At 39.9% G+C, this 25,581-nt stretch overlaps 1 protein-coding gene across 13 annotated transcripts in view; it reads right to left on the bottom strand.

Moving 5' to 3' along the window:
* The window catches only part of LOC121629261 (interferon-induced very large GTPase 1-like), a 755,663-nt gene extending 738,284 nt beyond the window's left edge, over window positions 1–17,379 (bottom strand). For 11 of the 13 annotated variants that reach the window (XM_041968913.1, XM_041968921.1, XM_041968938.1 and 8 more), the window contains exons 1-7: window positions 17,264–17,379; window positions 15,279–15,379; window positions 15,143–15,174; window positions 14,256–14,364; window positions 13,605–14,177; window positions 13,421–13,461; window positions 12,908–13,010 (exon numbers count right to left, since the gene is read on the bottom strand). In XM_041968913.1, coding sequence (XP_041824847.1) covers window positions 12,908–13,010; window positions 13,421–13,461; window positions 13,605–14,177; window positions 14,256–14,364; window positions 15,143–15,174; window positions 15,279–15,363 — 943 coding nt within the window. In that variant the 5' untranslated portion in view covers window positions 15,364–15,379; window positions 17,264–17,379. The remainder of the gene's footprint in view (window positions 1–12,907; window positions 13,011–13,420; window positions 13,462–13,604; window positions 14,178–14,255; window positions 14,365–15,142; window positions 15,175–15,278; window positions 15,380–17,263) is intronic. The other 2 variants (XM_041969045.1, XM_041968965.1) reach the window with 2 other exon arrangements.
* Between the last annotated feature and the right edge of the window lie 8,202 nt (window positions 17,380–25,581).

The raw sequence follows: 25,581 nt of genomic DNA, 5'->3' as shown, positions 1-25,581 counted from the left end.
CTCTCCTTTAAAACACTATGTGTTTTTATTTTAATATTGTGCTTCTTTGACCTTTGACATTTTAATTTATTTGTAATTACAGTTTAACACTATTCATTATTTAATGTTAGCATTTCATTTGCAAAAAAAAGTCTGTGATATTTGACATTTTCAATTTTCACCAGATTCAGCTGTTTTTACATTGTAGGCAGATGCAGGACATCCTGATATTTTCCACAGTGATGTTATGGCATGGACCCACCCAGGGGGTGCTAATAGTGATTTCTTTACTTGTGTTATTGTATTATTTCAGATTATCAACATGTTGATTTAGATGTTAATTACAAACTTGTTTCACACATATACTGGAAAAAAAAATCTTGGTGTTCCCATGTGGTCCAAAAGCTCCATAATCACAACTTTCCATGAGAAGGTCATGAGACGAAGCATCTATTAAAACAGAGGTGGAAAGTAACTAATTGTATTTACTCAAATTATTGTAATTGAGTAATTTTTGTGAGTAATCTGTAAATTTTTCAAGTAATTTTTAAAATGGGTAATTTTACATTTACTCAAGTGCATTTTGACCCAAGTATTTTATTTCATTACATTGGAAATCTCGCCTCTTACTGAGTAAAAATGCCGGGAAAAAAACATCAGCCTGAACAGCCATTATGCCGAACGTCACGAATTGTCCATCTATGCTTCTAATCTACCTGGGTCACGTTCCACGCCCACTGAAAGGAAAATGTGCACGCATGCGCGTGCATGCATGGACGTGTGCAGGTTTGTGCAGGCAGAATTGTCACTGATGATGGCTAGTGCCGAGCAAGAGATGGAGATGGAGGACGCTGATGCTGAGGATTGCCAAGCAGAGACATGGAATGCCTGGGGAAGAGATGAATCGGAAAGGAAAGGAAATCCTTGGCCATATCTCAGCCAGCTCTTTGTGTTCAAACACAAACAAGGCAATAAATTCATCATGCAATGTAAAATGTGCCTCGCCAGACAGAGATGTCGGCTTTCAAAAATTCCACATCAAATCTACGAAAGCATGTGGCAGTAAGTAGCATCAATAGCTTATTTTAGTCTTGTTCATTTGTTTCCTACTAACAAATACTTAGTAATAAGTGGACAATACAGAATACTACTATCTTTGTCATCTGAAGTTGTAGCTGTTTGTAGGACTCTGTTGACAGATAAATAATTGCTTAATTGTCAGATGTTGTTTGCCATTCAACAGGTCTTCTCTATGTTAGACATCACCTCAACCAAACGGCTGATTTAGAGGAGCGTGATGGAAAAGGACAGCAGCATTCATCAGATGAAGAGGATTTCTTCTCTATCATGAAGTCCAGAAGGTCAGAGGGGAGTTAGAAGGCTACCTTGTCTGCGTCTAGAACATATGGATCTTCTAAACTCTTTTCTAAAAATAAAAAAAACTGTCTGAAACTCAACACCGGCCTTCTGGCCTCAGCCACTTGCAAGCGTCTTTCCAGCTCTGCTGGTTTGTTGTTCACAGAGAAGAGAGCGTAGATTAGCGCTACAAACTTTGAAAATCAACCCCTGCTCAAGCTGATCAAGCGCTTTACAGTCTAATGTTGTAGTATTCACTTGGCAGAATATTCTTTATTTCTCATATCAGCTGTCAGTGTTTGTTAATTAAGACAACTGATTATTTATGTTTGTGATATAAAGAAAAAAAGAGCAGTTTTGTTATTAAGGAATTGCTCAACATTTTCAGCATCGTGGATACTTTGATTTAGTTTTATTTTCTCTCTTTTACTGTAGTGTTTAAAACGTTTATTAAAAACAGTGTTGGATTGGATTTATGACTCTTCTTTTGTTTACATCAGGTAATTTAAAGTAACTAAGTAACTTTTACTCAGCTAAATTTAGTACTTTTTACTTTTTCTTGAGTAGATCTTTGGTGCGTACTATAACTTTTACTTAAATAGAATTTAAACAAAGTAAAGATACTTTAGCTTAATTACAAATTTTCAGTACTTTTTCCACCCCTGCATAAAAATTACTAATGACATAAATTCACTTTTTTTCCTTTTTTGCTAATCTTTTGCACATGCATCTTACTGTCTACCTCACAACAGTTTATGTAGCACACTGCACATTTATGTACATTTATGTTTTATCTTGTTTTTGTTACATTGTTAACTTTTTATTTATATTAAATTCAGTGCAGACAGCAAAGTAAGAATTTCATTGTTTAGGGAAACTTGTTTCCTTACTGGGCAAATTACAATAAACACTTTGAATCTTGAGGACATCTAAGAAGTGGACCAGTGGAGCTGTGGACTGTGACGTGTTGGGTTTGCCACCAACCCTACATTTACTACTGCTTTCAAGGACAATGTGCTAGACCCAAAATTAAACAACAGCCCCAGCAAACCAGCCACTCATCCTCCCCCAGCAGTACAGGAGATGTGGCCTCTTTGAAGCTGCTCACCTCTGAAGGTCCTCCCACCCCCACCAACACCTCTCTGTCCTGGAGAGAGGGAAACAAAATGTCTTCAAGAGCCTACTTAGCAGTGGGGGGCTTATGTCCTGTAAATACTGTTTGTGTTCTGTTTTTTTTTTGTTTGTTTGTTTGTTTTGTTTTTGTGTGTGTGTGTGTGTTCTTTTTTCTCTTTTATTGTTTTTGCTAACCCCAAGACAAACTCATTGTATGTGCAAACTTACTTGGCAATAAAGACCTATTCTGATTTTGAAATTGTTTATTAGTCAGAGTTGCTGAGTAAAAATAAGAAAATTACTTGAAGTAGCCATGCAGTCGACTTCAGTCATCAACATGCTGACACAGTCACTGAGTTGTCCAGTGGGTTTATATACTAAGAGATAATTCTTCTTTTTATTTTTCCTGTGAGTTAGTATCTGGTCGCTGTTATGCTACTTTCATGATATGTCTTTTTGATTTGGTTATTATTTAAGAACTCTTAATGACTAGCAGCTGTTTTTTTTTTTTGTTTGTTTGTTTATTTTTTTATTTTTTTGTTTGTTTATGTAAAAGTTTGAGGAGATTTTCTGGTGTGTTTATGTACAAGTGTAACAGTATTTTGTCTGGTGATGGTATGGATTGAAGGGTTGCTGCCTTCTGTCTGTGATGTTTTTGTCTCCTTTCTTCTTTCCCTTTTGCTTCTTTTTGCTATTTTCCATCTTTTTCTGTCCCCTCCAGTCAGGTCCAGCAAGATTACATAGATTCTGTGATTCAAAGTAAATAAATAAATGAATCAGATTATGAAGAGGAGCCTTACCCACAAGCCTCCCCTTGGCAAAGCAAATTTGTTCAGGATGATACATCAACCAGATTATCATTCATTTTGCTGCTATGATACTGGACAGGACAGGTTAAAAAAACAAAACAAAACAAAACAAACAAAAAAAAAAAAAAAAAAAAAAACTTGTCAACTTTGTGTAGAATATTAAAAATACGATGCTACAAACGCTACAATGGTGAACAGTTGAGAAAAAAAATGAATATTGAAAATATGGTTTGTTACATATTTTTGGAGAAACAACAAATCTTATTACAAAATCATTTAAAAAATGGCAAAAGAAGCTAATCTTTGCGTGTTTAACCCATACCCAGGTAGCAGACAGGTCTGGGCCAGATCTGGTATCACGCCGGCACTTCTGGCCAACTGCTGGCATGGCAAGTGGTATGTCAACCGGATCTGGGCCAGGTCTGGCAATGATGGCTCTATTTATACCATGGCATGCCATATGTGGCCCAAATATGATTTGGTATATGTGGCTCAGACCTGTCTATGCCATATGCGGGCCAATTGTCGTTAAGCTCATGTTGCCCATATCAGTCTCATATTAACATGTGTTAAACACAAACAAATAGTTAAGTCTTACTTTTAAAATGTATTTCTACGTGTCTCACCACCACCCCACTCCTAATTCAATTTAGTTTTTCAGTATATAGCAAGTGCATTCAAACTCATAAACACACCACATCACATGCTCCAATTAGTATTAATACTGACAGAAAACTTTTTTTTCCCTTAGAATAGAATGGACAATAATCAAAACAGAGGGTCCTTATCTTACCTATTACTAAATTACACAACAACTTTGCGTTTGTTTGTTGAGAAATTAAATCTGTCACTATTTTGCAGACTGCCTGCTAATGCCTCCCTGACAATAAACCAATAAAACAACAGAATGACCATTCACCCAGGTAGCAAAATTGGTCTGGCCCGGTTCTGGCCCACACAATGCACTTAAACCTGGCCCGCATACCGCAAAGAATGACGGCCCTTTGCTGGCCCAGATCTGGTTTGCCAAAGGTGGCCCACACATGGGCCAGCCTGAGGCCAGCTGCCCTGTACTGGCCCAGACCAGTTTCCACACTGGCACCAGGTGCCAGCCTAATGAATACCTTAATAAAACTGTGGAATATTCAGCCTAGATTAAAAATACTTCAACAACGGTGATACAATTATACAAATAACATTTATTTTGATTTGAATAACTTGTTCAAAATAACAATATGTAATAAATAACAATATAAAAATCAAATAACAAAATAAACAAATAAAACCAACCAACCAACCATTAGTCATTAGATGTCATTACCCATCTCTCAACACGTGACCTATTTCCTATGCTCTGATTGGGTCAAAATACTTCCTATTGTTAAACGTGCATTTGTCAACCGCCAATAGAGAAGAAGAAGAAGAAGACGACAACAAAGAAGAAGAAGAAGCGCGAATAGAACCGGATGTGTTGCATTGAGCCGAGAGAGACAAACAAAGTCAAGGTGAATTTACGGTTTTATTTATTTAATGTGTACAGTATATTTATGGTTAAAAAACATACTTCGTATTTTAAAGTGCATTCCATTTGAACGGGGAGGCGGGAATTTCCCACTTTGCTAGAAACGTCACCCACTCAGGGTAACGTATTTGGTGGAAGCTGAAGTGAGTGAGCGAGCTATTGCTCTTTCGTATTTTGGGTTGTCCATGGGTTATAGTTAGTGTCTCTACTGGAGGCTACGTAGCTAGTGTAAGTTTGTGTTTTTTTCCCCCCGCATCGTCATAGATGTATACATGTAGATGTCCCCTCTGACGCTGCTGTCCGGAACAATGCGTTGAAGCGGCCGCCGCCTTGGGCCGGGGTAAGCCGCGTCTATTACTGCATTAGTCAACAGAGGCAGTCTATCAATGATTAAAATCACAGTAACTTGCTGAACTTTCAACCGATTTTCAGTCGGTTTGGTTTATTGGAAATGTCACACACATTTATATAATACAACAGATTATTTGCATTATTATTATTTTTATTTTAAGGTTGCCTCATTTTTTTCCCCCTTTACTCATTTTGTAGGGCTGTGCAGGCCAGTGTAAAGACAAAGAACGTGTAAGGTACAGTACAATCACTTATCATGATTGGAAGTCATTAAAATGGGTACAGACATCTGTAATCTATTGCAGTGGTTCCCAAATTGGGGTCAGTGATACAGTATTGGGTTTGCCATGTCATTGCAGTTCAGCCGAATTGCCTAGTGCACCAAAGATCCTTCACGTGTTTGGCCCAGATCCCAGAGGGAATGATTCTGAGGATGAAGCTGTCTTACCAACAGGAAAACAGTAAACTAGTATTATTATTTTTAATTTAATAAGCTGTTTAAATTTGAGAAATGTCTGGAAAGCTTTGCTCTTTTTTTTTTTGTATACTAGATGGACTGTTTAATGCAGATGTACTCAGTTACACTTTAACCCCAAAATGTGCAAAGGTGCCACAAATTATGTTTCCTGGTGGGGGTGGGGGTGTGCTCAGCGCTGTGTGCGTTCACGTATCTGTGTGTGTTCATGTATCTGTGTGTGTCTGTGCGCATCAGGGCAAAACTCAGCGATACAGAGAGCAGAGAATTGCCGCTCTCTCCACTATAAAGGTGGGGGGGGGGACACTGACATTTATAGCTAGGCATCTCATGGGCCATGAAACGAGCACTGGTCTGCCTGACTCCTGAGCTGGACCAGAGAGGCCAAGCGTCCCGTAGCCTGCACCAGGGAAGGATTTCATCGACTGACCTGCACCAGAGAAAGACTGTTTCCTCTGAGCCACATCAGTTGATAAGAAGACCACAAACCAGTCTTAATACATGTGAGTATTATATTTTATTTGTAGGCTGTGCTCTGCTGTTGGCCTGAACACATTTTTATGAGACCTGTTGTTTATTTACTTATCCACAATTTTTTTCTTCTTCCTAGCACACCTACGAAATATTCTCACAAACCAAGAGATGATGATGGACCAGATGAAAATCATTTTTAAAACAGACCAAGGCTTGAAATCTGTAACTGAAGAAGAAGCTTTGGAAAACCAAAAATAATTTGTGTATTCAGCCTTATACCCATAAGCCTCCCCTTGGCAAAGCAAATTTGTTTGGCACAACACAGCAGCCAGACTATCATTCTGCTGCCATGATGCTGGACAGGGCAGGTTAAAATAAAAGAATGTCATGTCAGTTAACCTTCAGGAGAAAAGTTATACAATGACAAACCATGTTCTTGATTAAATAGGCTTTAAATAACATTGCTGGGACATACAGTATAAAATTGAGAAACTATTTAGTATATGGGGGAAAAGGGAATCATAATTACACGGAGAAATTGAACAGTTTCACGGCACCACAGGCACACTATTATCAAAGTAGTTGAAACCATAGGAAGACTGACTTCACTCTGCATCCTCATCCTTTATTTTACTTTACAAATTATTACTGCTGTGCTTTCATTGCATAAATCATGCTGCTCAGACTATCAGACCAGTTCAGATTTGCTGCTGATATTTTCAAACATGTTTAAAAGAGTTAGGGCATATTGTACTGCTGATAAACTAACAAAGAAATATCAATTCACAGAGAACTGCACTGGCTCTTAAAGGTGGGGGAGACGTTAAAGAGTGTAAAGAGTGTCATGGGTGCAACCTTAACACTCTCGCCAAGAATGTCAACATGCGCGGTATAAATGGCAAGATTGGTTTCCAGCACTTGCAAATAAAGGATGTTGTAATTGGTAAGTTTGTCTTAACAAACACTGACTCCCTCAGAGACCATGCATTTTTTATTTATTTGTTATGGCTAGATTTAAACTGTATGTCTGGATGCACAGCTCTAAATTTTTTCCGTCTTCTTTTTTAGAAGTCCACGGTGGGAATGATGGACTGCACGGACAGCGCTGCTTCATTTGGACTTCTGTGCCCTTTGTTAATTTTTTACAAAGACTTTAGCCTCCCTGATTTTATTTGTTTTCCTTTTGTTCTCCTTAAGCTCACATTCTTTTAATGTAGTTTAATTGTACTGTTACACCCACGGTGTAAGAAAGAGAGGCTCCGCAGGTCCATCATCCCAACTGCTGTCAGACTCTACAACAATCTGTAACACCTGAATCAGGCTGTCATGTTGTAGTCTGTTTACACTGTTTACACAGTCATTTATACCGTCACCTTATACTGTTATTGTTTTTTATGTTTATTGTGTTATATTTAATTCTTAAGTTTATCTATTTATTCTTTCTTTTTTCACTTTTTCTGCTTTGCTGCTGTAATAAGTGAATTTCCCCGTCCATGGGTTCAATAAAGTTTAATCTAATCTAATTTAATCTAATTATTGATCTTATAATTTTATTGGGTAGAAAGCATAACATTTTTTTCCATCCCCACTTAATGTTGTTTCCCTCTGTTAACCTTGTTCGCTCTCCACCCGTGTCACATATTATTTGATTTTTATATTGTTATTTATTATATATTGTTATTTTGAACAAGTTATTCAAATCAAAATAAATGTTATTTGTATAACTGTATCACCGTTGTTGTAGTATTTTTAATCTAGGCTGAATATTGCACAGTTTGATTAAGGTATTCATTAGGCTGACACCTGGTGCCAGTGTGGAAACTGTTCTGGGCCAGTACAGGGCCACCATTGGCAAACCAGATCTGGGCCAGCAAAGGGCCGTCATTCTTTGCGGTATGTGGGCCAGGTTTAAGTGCATTGTGTGGGCCAGAACCGGGCCAGACCAATTTTGCTACCTGGGTAGTGTTGTTAATGTTCTGTTTATTTATTTATTTATTTTTATAATTCATTGTTTTTACACTCCAAAACAAATTCATTTTATGTGCAAACTTGTTTGGCAATAAAGACACATTCTTATTCTGAAACAGTTTATTTTGCTGAGATGCTGAATAAAAATATATAAAAAGTATCCAGTCAACGACCAAGTAATCAGCTTTGTTTGTTAGAAGATAATAATCTCCTGCTTAAACAATTGAAAATAAAACATAAAGAACATAAACTGTATAGCAAGGGGATCAAATATTAAGTGATATTCAATGAGACCAGTAAGTAAATTAAATCTAGGAGATATACATAAACATACGTGAAAAATCCAGGTGTGCATATGCATATACATTTATACATTTAACCATCAATTAAAGTAAAGTAAGGAAAGAGTCATCTCAATGAAATAAGAATTTTTCCAAAGTAAACTTAGTTTTTAAGGCTTTTGAGTTCTCAAGACCACTGAGGTTGGAGCTGTATTGAAAAAGATCTTGTAGAAACAATGTGAAGTTCGGTTTGCCGTCAGCCCTTTTCCTTTTATGAATGTGAAATTTCCCTAAGCAACTGCTAACAGCAGGTCGCCGCTCACTCTCCTGTGGGATCCTGCTCCTCAACTGTCGCACATCGTGTGATATCATCAATCAGCGCCAATGTAGTTCTGCACTGCTCTTCTTTTTATTGTTGTGTTTTCCAGTACAGTTCACGTCAATAAATTGTAAAAATATTCTTCGAACAAAGCAAACGACTCTTCTTCGCCCAGACTCAGAGGACACGGAGATAAGTGTCGATGCCAACGGACGATTAAAACTTTAATTCTCATATTTGGTGCCCAGCTGGAGCCAGTAGCAGAGCCTGCCATCCAGTCACATCGGACATTATGTGGAAGTAAGTTGATACTTGTTTTTTTAGGCCTTTAAATGGTTTCAGTTGTTGTAGATACTGAGTTACTTAAGGTTAGCTTCGCAGACAAACTTACTGTTATACCGATGTCCGTGAAACTGCAGTAACTTTATTTAAAACTAAGATGCTAACCGCTAGCTTTTATGGGTTCATTCGTAGACGTAAGGCCCATCGGCCATTGTTGTAACACGTCCACGTGACCGCCATCTTGGACCTGGCAAGTAAGCTCCTCATTAAATAAATACAAGTGAACGGTTGTTTTGTCTGAACTGGATTAAATATAAAATGTTTGTAAAATTTCACGTGTTTTAATATTTATTTTATGGTTAAAACAGTTAAAAGTGTTTCTTAATTCTTCAATAACCACTGACAGACAATCAGTCGAGTGCTTATTGGGATTAAAGTAAGCTAAATACATAATGGGTGGACAAAATTAAATAAATAAAACCGGGAGTAAATTTGGTTGGCTTCTTTTTTGTTTGTTTGTTTTTTTCCTGTGTAGACAACACAATAGATATTTATATTATAATTCTCTGGTTTAAAAGGTGTCCCTATATAAAGTAGTGAAGCCTAATTTGTTATACATCAATTTATCCATATTTTTTATTATAATGTTGATAAAAAATGGCACAGAATGTAGATTTTACTCAGTCTTTTGATAGTCATTGTCATTTTAAAACACCAAACAACAAAAACTAACATGGGCACAGACTGGGACCTGCATTTGTAACTACAAGAGACTAATGATGGAATTAAGCTTTGTTACACTGTGCCTTTTAAAACAAATAAACTCAAAATCAAATGTAGAAACAAACGTTCCCGATCCTCTACTAAGGCTATTTCTCCACTAAGGTCAGTGGAGAAATAGGATTTACATGCTTTGGTTTCTGTAAGGATTTTGTTCTAATTTTCACAATCAATACCTAAAATGTTGCATAACATATTTGAACATGTGTCAGGGCATTGTGCAGTATACACCAAGACATGGACGAGATGATGGCGAAACTGGACCTGACTGAAGCGCTGGAGAACTGGAGGTCAACTGGTGGTGGTAGCAGTAACAGCAGGAGCTGTGGAACCACACACTTCACAGCATTTTCCTACGGCCAATCTGTAAGCTGTTTACTAAGCCTTTTTGTTGTTGTTGTTGCTCATGTGGAATACATATGGGAAAATATTGCATGTTTACTGGCGAGTTATCAGTCTGAAGTTCCCTTAGATAAAATATTTCCACAACCACAAAGAAACAACTTATTTTAGAATTATTAACCACTGTAATGAGGTGTAGATTTATTTATTGACCTTCTTCCTCTTTTTACACAAAGTTTCTAGAACACCTGAAAGTTGACAAAGTGATGGAGAAACTGGGTGAACTGACTGAAGCCGTGGAGAATAGATTAGCTGCAGGAGCAGTAACATCAGCAACTCCGAAACCACGGACTCTGCAGCAGATTCCTACAACCCATCTGTAAGTTATTCACTAAGCCTTTATTGTTGTTTTCATAGATTTGAGTAAAACAGATCTAACGTGCATCTTCATACACTGTTACTACTGGTACAACCTGGGATCCGGGGACCCCCCACCCGGAGGCTTTGAACATTCAGAGCCACTGTGATAAATATTCACACTTTTTTTTAGGAAAAAATGGTAAGGTTGTATGTTAAACTTTATGGAACCACTGCCTTAGTTAAAATATGTCTACAAACACAGGCACAAACAAAAGACAGCTGTACAAGCCGCTGTAATGAGGTGTTTCAAACGTTTGTCAAAATATTTTTCTCACATGATCTAAATTTGATCTGTTTGTGATATTGGCTGTTTTCGCGTGAGGTAAAAAGGATCCACAGGAGTCTGGAGGATGGGCACAAATACAGAGGAAATGAGAGGTAAGACAACTAAAACAATTTCAAAGTCTAAGTTGATTACAAGATATGTATTTTCTATATTTATGTTATATGTATGTTATATATTCATCAGATCACAGACTAATGATGCTTTAGTGCATCTTAAATTGACTCAGATACAAAATAATGGCACTTTGATTTTACATAGTCACCAACAAATTTTCAGAGTAGATTTAGTATTTGTCATGTTTCATGTTGCTTTGTTGTGTTTTCTGTGATGTAATCTGCAGATTCACGTCTGAGCACAACTCCGGTGTCACAAATTCAATGTTGTGGACAATTGCAGATGAAGAGGAATGTGACACCTCTTTGATCAGAAGTAAGTTATGACTCTAAAACTGGTTTAAGGTTACTTCTAAAAATAATGCTTATCTCTCCAAAAAAGACAATTCGTTGAAAAGATCTTTCACATATTAATGTGTCACTTTTTGTGTTTGTAGGAGCAGCAGATACTTTGAGAACATCAGGAGGGAATCTAAGTTATCAGAAGACAAAGTGGAAGAGGATCGGAGGGCCAAAGCTCTCAACAACCGAAGACATAGAGTGAGTTGAATCACTTATAGATTTGTTTATTTTTAAGATCCTTTAGAATGCATCGGATTTGTGATTTGCTTTTGTATGACATTACATTGTTGTAGTCATCAGTTTTATCTCCAGATACAACAACTGAAATGTGTTGTATGAACTGTGCATAAAGATGAAGTTTCTGGCAGTGCAGAGGCAGTAAAAATGTTTTATTATGTTCATTTTTTAATGTATACATTTAAAAATGTTCCCATTGACCTATAAATGTCATTCTCCATTGAGAGTAATATCTAATGTTTTCTGTTAAAGCTTTTCATTTCACGCTGATCTGCTGCTCGCTCATCTTAACCAATGAGGAGTACAGATACCTGGAACGGGCGCCTGCATGCATGATGAGCGACGAGGAGACGGACACTGAAGACAAAGACGTGTGGAAAGCATATTCACCTGAATGGAGGGCAACAAGACTCACGGATATGTTAGAAAGGTGTCAGCACCACCTTATTGACCTACAAAAGATGTCCTCCAGGATGGTGCACCGGAGAGTGCCCAGTGGTGTATATAGCCAGGGGCAGCCACTGAGAGGAATCAGATCCATTTATTTGAAAGAAACTGTCTTTTAATTAAGAAAACAAGAAAAACATTGGTCTGTTTTTCAAGTCTGACATGTTTTCATTCAGCTATGCAGTTATGTAGATGCACCTGATTTATTAGACTGCTTCATTCTGTTCTGTTCCCACTGTTCAGTTAATAATGCTGATATTCTTTATACAGTTTAATCTGACAATGTCATTTTATAAATGCTTGCTAAAATAGTAATGTGTAATTTGGTCAAATGATTTGTACAACATGATGATGGTACACAAACCAAGATTAAAGACTGTCACATTATAACTGTTGTGATGTTTGAAACTGACTGGGTGATTTTAACGTTCTTGATAAGATCTTTAAAGATAAGAACTAAGTTAGTACTTTTACATGAAAGGTTACATGCCAAACCATATAATTAATGAAGAGAACCATTAAATCAGACATATTGCATAAATGAAAAATGCACGAATACCCGGCGGGCACCCGTTACGGATGTTCGACGTATTTCCCGTGATCTCTGAACACAATCTGCTAAAGATGCGGTCAGTATCTGAGGAGATCTAGAATTGGATCCGCGAGGGATCAGATAAACTCGCATCTTGTGGATACCTCACAGATGAAAATCCAGGTTTTTGGATCTTTAGTGAGCCGGAGGGATCTAAAAATAGGATCCGTGAGGGAAGCAGCGGGGATTTCCCCTTATCTTGTCCGTATTTGCGACAGTTATGGACAGATAGCGGTATCGCATCGCTCCATATCTTGATACTTTTCGTCCAGTGTCATAGCAAAGCTTTTTAACCCCCCACACACTTTTTCTTTTATTAAAAAGTAAACGAACATCTCATTCACATTAACACCTTTTTATGATGGTTTCTTGTTTGTGGGATGTGTGGTTTTAAATAAAAATACCATTTTAAATGTTACCTGTTTCCTTTGGTTCACATGGTCCAGGTTTTATTTCAGGTTGTTCTGCTGTATCTTCATCATTCTTCTCTGAGTCTTCAACGTCACATTCTGCTTGCTTACACTAAAAAAAATGGATGAATTTTACTTTCTTGTTTTTAGATTCCTGGGAATTAAGACTGTTTACAGTTTCAAGCCCAATAACTAATTCTGGTTTTATTTTACTGACTACACCTGATACAAATGTGCAGTTTCCATAAAATGAAAAACATTTCAGACTGCTGAACTTCTCACCTTTGTATTTAAAAAGTCTTGTCACCATCAGTATATTTAAAATGAACACAAACTTTACAGAGACTATGTTGATCTTTTTCCATTTTAATTCAACATGGAGCTTAAATTATGTGAAAGACAATTTACTTTAAAAATGAGATTGTGCTCCAAAGTTTAGTTTTCAAGTCTATTACATCCAGAAATCAGATTCAGTTTTACATATAAAAAAATGAATAAAAATAAATCCTTTTTATACGTTACCTTCTGCTTGATTTCAGCTGCAGTCTTCATCTGTTCAGCTGCTGCATAATGTAAGAAAACAGTGAAGGAAAATCTCATCAGTTTAAAATTTAGACAATAACATCATAGTAAAGTTTTCATCCCCACACACACTTTTTCTTTTGTTAAAAAGTGAATGAAGGTCTTATTTACATTAACATCCTACCTTTTGTGATTGTTACTTCTTTGTGGGGTGTGTCCTCCTGCATTTTCTGATCTTTATTTACCTCTATCATCAGTAAATTGTGGCATTGTGGGTTGTTTTCAGAGACCATGACATCTATTTTTTCCAAGAGGTCAATTATCTCATTTACATTCATCATACTTCTTCTACATGTGTGGTATCTTTGTTCAACAACACTGTGATTAGCTTTCAGGTCTGCAAGTGCACTCTCACATTTTTCATCAGACTTATAAGTCAGGACTGTCATAACATAAGAAAGACATTCTTTCCCAAAAGTTCTTTCTAACCACTCTATTCCTGATCTGTAATGGCTGTTGTGCTGGCCGTTTGGTATCAGCAGGATAAAAGCATGAACTGCCTGTTTTAATGGGATTTTGTCAACATTTGGCAGACCAAGCATGTTAATGACACAGATTTGTCGACCACAAAGATCATACAGTTTGTTTGAAAACTGTTTCACGTTTTTTTGTTCGTCATGATCAAGCAGGAAGTTCTCTGATCCAATCTTGATGGCGTTTGGGTCACCAGTTAACACAAGCGTGAGGTCAGCCATCACTGAAAAAGATCATTGTGATTATGACTGAAAAAAATATCTATATTCTATAAACAATGTATAATATTCCAAAATATTACCTCTGTGACTGCGTGCTGCTGCTGCAGATATGTTTTCATCCTCTCCCTCTTTGCTATTGTAATTCTTCCCTGAGAGCTGAGTGTCGAGAGGCTCATTCACTGGATCACACTAAAAAGCATAACTGCAATAAATAATCCTTTTGACATGCAGATTTATTAGAGACACAGGGTATGGCCATAATTTCCAATTTGCTCAGTAACTTTCCTGAATTAAATTACATAGAAGTATCTAAGCAGCATAATAATCATGTTTCAATGCTTGAAATACTAAGGAAAGAAGCTCCAATGTCTCATTATCATTTATCCAGTTGTACAAATTATTTGTATAGAGTATAAATATGAGGACAGTGGGGCGAGTGTACTCTGTGAAATATTCAATTTTTGTGCCTTTTTCTTTCATTACTTAATTATGCACCTTGATCATAATTTAATAAATCATATTGTATCTTAAGATACTAATAAATTATGCAGCATATTTGTAACACTGATAGAATTGTATTAGAAGTATCAGAGAAAATTAATTGTGCATCTGTCATTTAATTTCTACAGATCCACATCAAAGCTTAGTTTGTATGTAATGGGATTTTCGTTGAGGTGAGGTTGTCTTTTCCAAAATTCTTTTAAAAGGTCTCTTGCCTAATTTTTTAACCTGTTAACATTTTCCATAAAAGGTAGAGGGAAAGAACTCAGGAAAATATAACTATTTGACTATAAGTATAATGTTAAACTACTTCAGAAGGTGATTAATGAAATGACAGCACTTTTACTTACAGAGAATTTCTGTAAGTAAAAGTGTATGAAAATTTAATAAATTATGTTTTACGAACACGATCTGTGTGGTTAAATTATGATTTAATGATATCTGGCACAAAGAAGAAAAATCCCACCTTACTGTCAGCTGTACGTTCCTCCAGCTGAACTGCATTGTCATGAAAGAGAGAATACAGGATCAACTTATGGAACAATCTCACCATCAAGTCATACTTCTTTCTAGTGAAGTTTTATTTTCAAATAATGAATTACCTTCATCATTTGTCTCAGAGGAAACAGATTTGGTTTCAGACTCTCCCTTCCCTCTTCTTGTTGGGTTGTATTTGTTCTCCTCCATCTTATCTGCTCTTCATCTTTACAGCCACAAGATACAGTTGATTATAAAAATGTTTTAATACTTCCTCACTAAAAACACAGATCATCATCCAAAGTGCTTTGTGGATAGTTGGAGGAATTCTGAAATTTTAATGTTTCATTCTGTTTTCCAGAATTAATGCAAAGTAAATTAAAATCCGTATTAAAATTTACTTTTTTTTTTCAATCTTCCTGTCATGGTTCATGGTGCTAGTTCCTGATTCTTGTGTTTGGTTTATGCCTGTTTTGGTTTGTTCTGTCTTTATCTTGGTTTATAGTTCTGGGTTTTTGTCATGTTTAGTTTCCACTATTTTCATGCTTTAGGTTCTCAGTTTTGTCATGTTTAGTTCAGTTTTCCTGTTTTCCCTCATGTGCTCAGTTTTCTATTCCTGGCTTGTTACTTTACCTGATTTTATTTTTCATTCACTTCACCTGCTCCTAATTACTCCCTCTGTCTACAAATACGCCATGGTTTTCAATTTGCCTTCTCAGATCCTTGTGGTTCATCCCTGTGATGTGTAGCTCTCTGTCCTTGAGTTTTCGTAAATAAACTAGCTTTGTTCATCACAGTTCAGCTTCTGCATTCCTCACCTCCACTCAAATGTGACAGAAGAATCTGACCAGCATGGACTCAGCAGACGGGATGATAACCATCTTCGAATATTTTCGTTGAGAGGCGGCTCTTCAGCGTCCGACACCTGTGCCCAGGTCCACGTTGCTTCTGAATCCTGTCCCTGAGGGGGTCCATGGTCGAGACACTCCTCACCCGCTTCTGGTCCCTGACTCCGAGGGGGTCTCTGGTCAAAATGCTCCTCACCCGCTTCTGGTCCCAGACTCCGAGGGGGTCTCTCGTTGAGACTCTCCTCACCCACTTCTGGTTCCCGGCACTAAGGAGATTGCTCCTCCTCTGCCGCCTGTGGTCTACACCGCCGAGGAGATCACTCATCTTCTGCCTTTGGATCTGGGGCTCATCATAATGTGGATACTGAGCTCTCCTGGGATCTGGTCTGCACAGGCTCCTAAGCTCCGGGATGCACAGCCACTACTCCCAAGCCTGCGGTTTGCTCAGCTTGATTCCTGAGCCATGTCGGCCATCTGCCCGGTCTCCTGACCGGAGCCTGTTGTCTACTCAGACTACTGACTCCCCCTGATCTGGACTTGCTTTTTGCTTGACCTTCCAACTCAAACTCCGGATCTATGTCTCCTGTCTTCCTCGGACTGTTTTGTTTTGTTCATCAGTTCAGCTTCTGCATGATCTGTCTGCATTTGTGTCCTCACCTCTGCTCACACTTGACAAACTTCCTGGTTTATGTAGCATGACCTGAAGGGACGCTTTAAAGCTTCTCTTAGAACATACAGCATGTATAAGACATTCATGGTCCCATTTCTAATATCTACAACATGTTCAAATATATTGTAATAAAATAATCGTCTGTTTGTCCCAAAAATTATTCTATGGTTTAAAGCACTTTTAACGGCCTATTGAGGAAAATTACATTGTTATGTTTACCAACATATGCTGACACACCAGATTCAGGCTGTCAGACAGGGAAGTAAAAGATGTTTAAGGAGGAATAAAAGTTTTGCAGAAGTGGAAAAAGTTGTGTGTAAGCAGGAAAATTATAAAGGCCATCCAAATCCAGATGTTATATTCTGTTAGAACCATTTCCATGCATGATGCTAAGTTTAAAATGTTTCACTGAAAAATCACAAACATTGACTTTAAGTGAACAGATGAATTTGTAAAGTAAATATGTGTCTGGATATTTTTGAAAAATGACTGTAATCCAAATAAGTACAAGACTTAAAGTGAAAATGTAATTACGAAGACAAACTGGACAAACTCAGCTTTTAAAGCAAAAACACTGTTTACATTAACTCACCTTCTGCTGTCTGTTGATGTTGTTTTTTTTATTTTATTTTATTTGCTCAGTTCGTCTATTTAGCTCTTGCTGATTTGACCGAGACCCACCAGTTCCTGTTAGTGACTGTAATACCAGTTCAGAGGCTGTTTTGTTTTAAATGCTCCTCATAAACTCCTCCCATGTTCTGCTACAGGCTGTGGACTCTGTGGGTGCATGTTTTTTTTTTCAAAATGATAAAAATGAAAGAGAAAGAAAGGGAACCCTGTTTCTCTGAAACCATGTGACTTGAAAAAGAACTATACCTTTTGCTTGTAACTTTCAGAACTTAATTTTTAGTCTTACAGTGTGGTAAACATAAAACTCAGTTGAACTACAGTACTTGACATATTACACTATCTATAACTTAAATAATGAAAAATACAAACAAAAGTGTAAAATGATTGTATGAAAACTACGTATAAAACCCAACTGCTCAGTAGCTTGTAGAACCACCTTTAACCAAGAAACTTCTTTTTTCCATATAATGTCAACAGCCTCCCAAATTGTTGTGGAGGGATTTTGGTACATCTTTTTTACAACGCTGCTTCACTTTATTGAGTTTTGCTGACACATTTATGAAAAGTTATCCTTTCTGTGTTTGTGTGGTGGGACAAGATTTCCTTCTTCCCACTTTACACGTTCCAGGCTCTAGTAGCGCTGGTTGCTGGATGAAGCAGACTGACCTATACCTGGTAGGTGTTTGCTCCTCAGTGTGTGTCCTTGTTCTTGCTGCGGCTGCTTTAGCATGGCAACTCTGCCCATCTGTGATTTTAAGTGCCATCATCTTCTTCCCCTTGCCTGCTGGGGTTTTGCTGGTTTCTGGGTGTTACACCTGCTTTATTTCTCTGCAGTGCGGCTGTCTGCTGGCTGTTGTCGTTGTGTTGGAGTGTCAAGCAGCTTCATCTCTGCAGGTGACTTTCTCTGTGGCTGTGATCGAGCCTCATGCTGGAGTTCAGTGGCAGATCTAGAAAATTTTACACAGGGTGGCAAAGGAGGGGCAAGAGGTCTAGACAGGGCGGTATTAGTTGCATGTACATGGAGAACTTTTAATGTGATCAAGTGTTCTATCAGCATAAAATGTGTCATGTAAACACCTCAGCTTATCCGATCAACCTCGGTCCGAATGAATTTTCAATTCAGTTTGGTCCTACGAGGGCCGCAGTCCAGCAGGTTTTCCATGTATACCTGCTCCAACACACCTGACTCAAATTAATGAGCCATCCTGCAGAACTTAATAGACTGTTGAATCCATTAAGTTTGATTCAGGTGTGTTGAAGCAAGAATACATTGAAAACCTGCTGGACTGCGGCCCTCGTAGGACTGAACTGAGTACCACTGGTTTAAACTGTCTCATCACAGGAAAAATTCAGCATGTACACACTCATTCTAAAGGTTTCTGTGATGTATGTTCTCTCTGCACATGCTTGAACCATGTGGGCATCAGGTGACATGATGAGTTTCAGGAAACAATTTGAAAAATCGTCAGTAAAACAAAACTGGACTGTGCAGGATATGTTTTAGTAGAAAACTCTTAAAGAGCTACAGATTGTTGAACATCTCAACTGCTGAAAGACTCTAACCAACAAGTTGTTCAAGCAGATCAAATTGGATCACATCTTTTCTGTTGTCTTATTCTTCTTCCAAATCAGTCCACATTGTGAGTTTTTATATTAGTACGATTGTATTACACCTTTCCATCTCGTAAACACACAGCTGATGAGATCACTTATCTAACATCTACGTAAACATGTCAGCTGGAATGTCTGATCAGATGGATTACAGTCGGATGGAAGAAATATTTGTCCATATAAACATGGTTATTGATTTTAGTAAAAAACAAAAAAAAAAGGTCAAATCCTCAATATGTTATTCATCCTGTTCAGAAAACAAAGATAATATTTAGGCTTACACTGAAAAAAAATCTAAAAAAGTCCAGAAAAGGATTTAAAAGTATAGTTCAGCCACCTCATTAAGGAGAACTGAAAATGCCAGTTATTCAAGTTAATCTTTCTTCATAACCTTGCACATTTTCTACAGTTGTTTATTTTTTATTTTTCTTCTGCTTTTTAGTTCCCTTTCTGATCCTCTTCTTCTTCTCGGGTTTGTTTCTTCTGCTGGTTGCATGTCAGCTGTTCTGCTCAGCACTGTCGTGCAATACCCAGGTAGGATTGCTCTGTCTTCTGTGTCAAGCGACCGATAGCTAAACTCACTGAAAACGGAACAAATTACACTCGTAACTGACACAGAAGATGGATGAAACTGTCCGTCCATCTGCGTATCTATCTTCTGCATCGAGCATACATGGCCCTTTATGGTGCTCTGCAGCAAAGCATCTCAAAAACATGAAAATCTAGAACTTCATAGTAAATGTTTATACCAAATTATAAACTACAGAACTTTTAAGAATGTCTACACAGCTTTTGTCACATAGATATTTTTTTTTTTTTTTTTTTAGGTTTTACAATGCTTCCTTTTGGAGGGAAACAGCTACTATATTTTACTTAATTTAATAAAGGCAAGGACCATGAACACCACGGCATCAGTAATGTTAATTTAACATTTCTCACTTAAACACAAAACATTAAAGGATGAAATTCTTATCATAAACTACTTTCTGGATTTTTTCTAGTCATTTGAAGGACAGTTACATCTCCTCCTCTGTCCCTTTGTGTTGGCTTCTTGTGTAAAACCAACAAATAGCACATTTTTTTTTTTTTTTAACAGTGTTGTTTTTGGCAGGCATCTCAGTTTTAGTCTTAGGCCTTAGGTCTTAGTCCTAGTCCAAATGTGCACCCTACTCCCTACATAGTGCCCTCTATAGAGGTAATGCCATTTTGTCGGAGTGTCTGAATGTCCAGAGAGAAAAAAGTAGGACACTAAAAATTACCCACAATGCATCTTGAAAAGTAGTGAGCATCATTTTTTTCTAAAAGTGCTCTGATTTGACCGCCATTCGCAGGGGACCATCTGGGGGCCTCCGAGAGGGGCCCCTAGCGACAACAGCTTGATCCAAACTTTTGCCCAAAAGTGTTCCGGGGCCCTATTTGACGTTTGATCCCTGTTCAGGGCCCCCCCCTTTGGGCCCCGAGATAAAAGCGTTTGAAAAAATAGTGCATCCACCCGCAATACTTTAACATTGGGTTTTGGTAAGGGAAATGGAACTATGGACCTGATTTTTCGGGGCCCTGGCCATCTGGAATCACCTTAGATCGCTAAAGGGGGCCTCCTTCTACCACAGGAGGCCCTTTGGAGGCCAAAATTTACACAGCCCCTGGGGCCCCTGACGCCTGACAGTGTCCCTGGGCAATTTGAGATAGATTCGGCAGTCGGGCTCCAAGATAGGAGGGGTCAAAGAATCGCAAATCTCCCCCAGTGCAAACCCTTAAATACAGCTTCATTGCCTGTGGAAAGACGACCTTTGACCTGATTATCAATTAAGGCCATAACCTTTTTGTTTCAATCGACGTGAAATCTGACAGGAGGCATCAAAGGGATGTCCTGGGTCGACTAGTGTCGATGCTACGTCGCTACGACGCTCAGAGGAAAAAAAAGGAGCCTCCAACAGGGTCTAGGGTCCCCAGCTCTGGGATTTTGTTAGAGTACCTGGAGAAAGAGCAAGAGGTGCAAATTTGATCAAAATTGGACCGATTTTGTCCAAAAAAATGAGTGTCCACGTTCCAATGCATTTTCAATAGGTTTTTCCCTACCAAAAACCCCCATTCATTTTTGTAGGGATGTGGACAGCCTCCCGCTGGCCCACCATGCGACGTAGAGGCCAGGGACCACCTGGGACGCAAGCGGGGCAGCCCTGCGTATATCGAGCCCCCGTTGTGCAGCAATGCCAAGAAAATTTTCCCTCCAGAAATGAAAAACTTTTCAAAAAGATTCTCTTAGGGTTATTGAGTGGAACAGCTCCTGTTAATTTCTGGGTGAAAAAAGTGGAAAAAATTTTCTGGGGCCCTGTGGGCCCGGAAATTTTCAGGGGTCGTGGATGGGGCTGTAGGCCTGAGGCTGAAAACTTTTTGCACTGAAAGTATGGGCGAGCGGACGCTTTGTCCACCTGCCATTCGCTCCCAATATATCACTTTTAGGGGTCTGGGGGGCCCCCGAAAGGTCCCAGAAACCCCAAATTTGTGTCAGTCAATGTATGCTGTGAGCCCTGTGACGCGGATCAGCACCTGCATCAATAAACATGCATGTACACCAAATGCCAGCCAAAAAGACACATGCTCAATGTTAAAGTATTAGACGTGGACAGACAACTACGGTCGCTGCATGTTTTTGGGCCCTGCGCGGCCTAGGAGTGGGCTAGGGACCCCAAAATCCGGTCAGTATTAACTGAAGTCATGCTCTATGAGGCTGCAGTGGAACCGTGAAGCTAAATCATTTGTGTGCGAAAAGGCACCCCATTTTATACTTTACAGACAAGGCCTCCATGTTAATGTATTGGAAGAGACACACACATTTATATCTCGGCCTGGAAATGGGCTAGAGACCCCAAAATTGGGTCAGTGTTTATTGAAATCATGCTCTCCTCAGTTTCCATGGTGGCCCCAAGTGTGTTTGCCCACATGGGCAAACATGATGGGCCTTGGGCCTTGGATGGCCCCACATCGGGCCCAACCAACAAATCTATGTGAGGCCCAGATGGGTCGCAACAGGTCTGGTATTTTGGCCCCAGCTGGCCTAGTTAATTTTGTCCTTTGTTTCCACGGTGACCATAAATGAAATGCCTAGAGAGGTTTTTGGCGGGCCTTATTTTATCCAATTAAATAATTTGTTTTTACCAGGAGTGACAATTTCATGCACTTCTGGGTTAACATAGGTTTAGACCCACAGCTACCATTGTGGGGACCCTTGTCTTATGCATTTGTAGTTTATCAAAGCTAAACACCCTCCTAACACAACCTACATCAAGTTAAACACAAGTAATTCACTGTACAACAAAATTTATTTATATTTTTAATTTAAAAAAGTACAATTCTCATGTTTTTCCACAACATCAAGAATCTAGTCTTGTAAATAGTGATTCAGTCTTTGTAAAATCTCAGTCTGAGACAAGGCTAAGACTTAAAACTCTAAACGTTTGTCTTTAGATGTGAGTTGGTAGTTTTCTTTAATCTTTTGCAAATCTTTTCAAAGTCTTTTGATGTAAGCCCAGCATAAGGTGAAGTCATACAGTACATATTTACTGAATAGAAAATACAAGGACCCATACTTGACTACTTTCTGGTGTGGAGTTTTTTGGCTACCCTACATTAGAAGAGGAACTGATATAATAAGAGGCTAACAAGTTAGAAGTTAGAACCACCTGTGAAGAAAAGCTATAGATAGTGTTTTTATTGGGAAGATACTGATCTCCACAAAAGTGGATTTAGTTTATTTAAAGGCATCACAGTGTCCCGTCAAACTACCAAATGCCAGAGAGGACAGCGGTCTGCTGTCTTTATTTCGCAGGAAGTTTCTCGCTCTGTCTGTCTTAAGGCTTTCAAAAATAACACGTACCGGTGGTACCTTATTTAGATAATTGCATTAAAAATTTTTAATTTTGCATGCGTGGCATCCATCATTTATGACAGCGTGACATAGAGATTTCTAAAGGTGAGCTGGCTCACTGTGGTTGGATTTGAAGGCGTCACACCAGTGGGGGATGAGGATGTTTTAACACCCGCACTTTTCCTGGTGAAAGGGTTCAACATCCACACTTTTTCTGGTGACAGTGTTCAACACCCACACTTTTCCTGGTGAGAGGGTTCAACATCCGCACTTTTTCTGGTGAAAGGGTTCAACATCCGCACTTTTTCTGGTGACAGTGTTCAACATCCGCACTGTAACATGTAACATGGCGCTGTGCGAGCAGCTGCGTGCTACGGCAGCTCTGCCTCCTCTATTCCTTTTTTAGTGTTTTCTATGGTTTTTAGACGTGGTTTTCTTTTTTCCTTTACTGTAGTCAGTACCAGGTGCAATTCTGCACATGGGAAGCCTACTTTTATTGATTTTCTATTTGGATTTCTGCTTCTTTTGGCACTTTTCCAAACTTCGACGGGGGACACCTTTGGTTTCAGCCACGGCTCCATTGTTTACACCAGGGACCAGCTGTTAGCTCTGAGCGGCACTGCTCTTCTCTACGCGGAGAAGCCGGAGATTCCCGCGGAGATACGGAGAAAAAGAAGAGGCTGCAGAGCAGGAAGAAAGCTCCAGGAGAGGAAACGGAGGTACAGGCCATATTTACCCTCCGTGATTATGGGAAACGTTCGTTCCCTCTCTAACAAGACCGACGAGCTCACGGCGCTGACCCGGCTACAGCGGGTGTTCAGGGAATGTAGCCTCATGTGTTTAACGGAGACGTGGCTGAATAGACTTATTCCGGACTCTGTGGTTTCCCTGGATGGATTTAAACTTTAGCGCGCGGATAGGAGTGCGGCGGAGAGTGGTAAGAGGAAAGGCGGGGGACTCGCGGTGTATGTCAACGAGAGATGGTGCAACCCGGCGCACGTCTGTGTAAAGGAACAGCTCTGCACCAGGGACATTGAGTTACTCACTGTGGGCATGCAGCCGTATTACCTCCCGAGGGAGTTTTCACATGTTATACTGTTTAATGTGTACATCCCTCCCTCGGCTGATGCAGCAGCTGCTTGTGAGCTGCTCCACAGCGCAGTGACTCGGATGCAGACTCACCACCCACAGTCCCTCCTGCTCATCAGCGGGGATTTCAATCACACCTCGCTCTCTGCCACTCTACCTACTTTCGTCCAGTACGTGAAGTGCCACACCAGGAAGAACAAGACGCTGGACCTACTGTATGCTAATGTGAAGGACACATACACCTCCGCCCCCCTCCCCCTGCTTGGACGCTCAGAATACAACCTCGTACATCTGCTCCCTGAATACACACCCAGGGTGAGAAGACAGCTGGCACAGAAGAAGTCTGTGAAAGTGTGGACCGATGAGGCCAATGAGAGACTGAGAGACTGTTTCCAAACCACAGAGACACTCTGCAGCTCTCATGGAGAGGACATTGATGGCCTGACCCACTGCATCACAGACTACATCAACTTCTGTGTGGAGAACACTGTGCCAACCCGGAGGGTGAGGTGTTTCTCCAACAACAAACCCTGGGTGACCCCTGAGCTTAAAGTCCTGCTGAACCAGAAGAAGAAGGCTTTCATTTTAGGGGACAGAGAGGAGCAGAGGAGAGTTCAGCATGAACTCCAGTACAAGATCAGGCGGGCCAAGGACAGCTACAGGAAGAAGCTGGAGGAGCGGCTGGAGCAGAATAACACGCGGGACGTGTGGACAGGGCTGAAGGAGATCTCTGGATTTGGACAGAGTGGTGCCAGAGGGACAGCTGATGGAGACCAGCGCTGGGCCAATGATTTAAATCTGTTTTTTAACAGATTTGATTCTAACCCCACTCTCTCTGCCCCCCCCTCCCTCCTCTTCACACATCCCCAGTCCAGTGTCAACCATCCCCTTCCCCCGACCACCTTCATCTTCACCTCCACTTTCACCTACCCCCCATCTCCACTCCACACCAATGGACTCCACCACCAGCCCCGCACTGCCCTCCACCTCCCCCCTCTCCCTTACATCGGCCCAGGTGAGGAGAGAACTGAGGCGGCTGAAGAACAGGAAAGCTGCAGGACCAGACGGCATCAGCCCCAGGCTGCTCAGGACCTGTGCAGACCAGCTCTGTGAGGTGCTCAGGTACATCTTTAACCTGAGCCTCAGCCTGGAGAAGGTCCCTGTCCTGTGGAAGACCTCCTGTGTGGTTCCGGTTCCTAAGATATCACACGCGAAGGAACCGAACCATTACAGACCCGTCGCCTTGACCTCCCACCTGATGAAGACCATGGAGAGGCTCATCCTCGGTCACCTCCGCTCCGTGGTGTGCACCACGATGGACCCACTGCAGTTTGCCTACAGGCCAAACATCGGGGTGGATGATGCTGTCATCTACCTACTGCACAGGGCGCTGGCTCACCTGGAGACCGCTGGGAGCGTCGTGAGAGTCATGTTTTTTGACTTCTCCAGTGCGTTCAACACCATCCAGCCGGCGCTGCTGAGGGGGAAGCTGGAAGGAGCTGGAGTGGATGGAAAGTTAGCTGCGTGGACCATCGACTACCTCACCAACCGGCCACAGTACGTGCGTCTGCAGAACTGTGTGTCTGAGGTGGTAGTCTGCAGCACGGGGGCCCCTCAGGGAACAGTGCTCTCACCGTTCCTCTTCACCCTCTACACCTCGGACTTCACCTACAACACCAGCAGCTGTCATCTCCAGAAGTTCTTTGACGACT

This window comes from Melanotaenia boesemani, chromosome 2, assembly GCF_017639745.1.
Source record: "Melanotaenia boesemani isolate fMelBoe1 chromosome 2, fMelBoe1.pri, whole genome shotgun sequence".
Taxonomy (NCBI): Eukaryota; Metazoa; Chordata; class Actinopteri; order Atheriniformes; family Melanotaeniidae; genus Melanotaenia; species Melanotaenia boesemani.
Note: the sequence above shows the minus strand (reverse complement) of the source record. Positions and strands in the feature narration are given on the sequence as shown.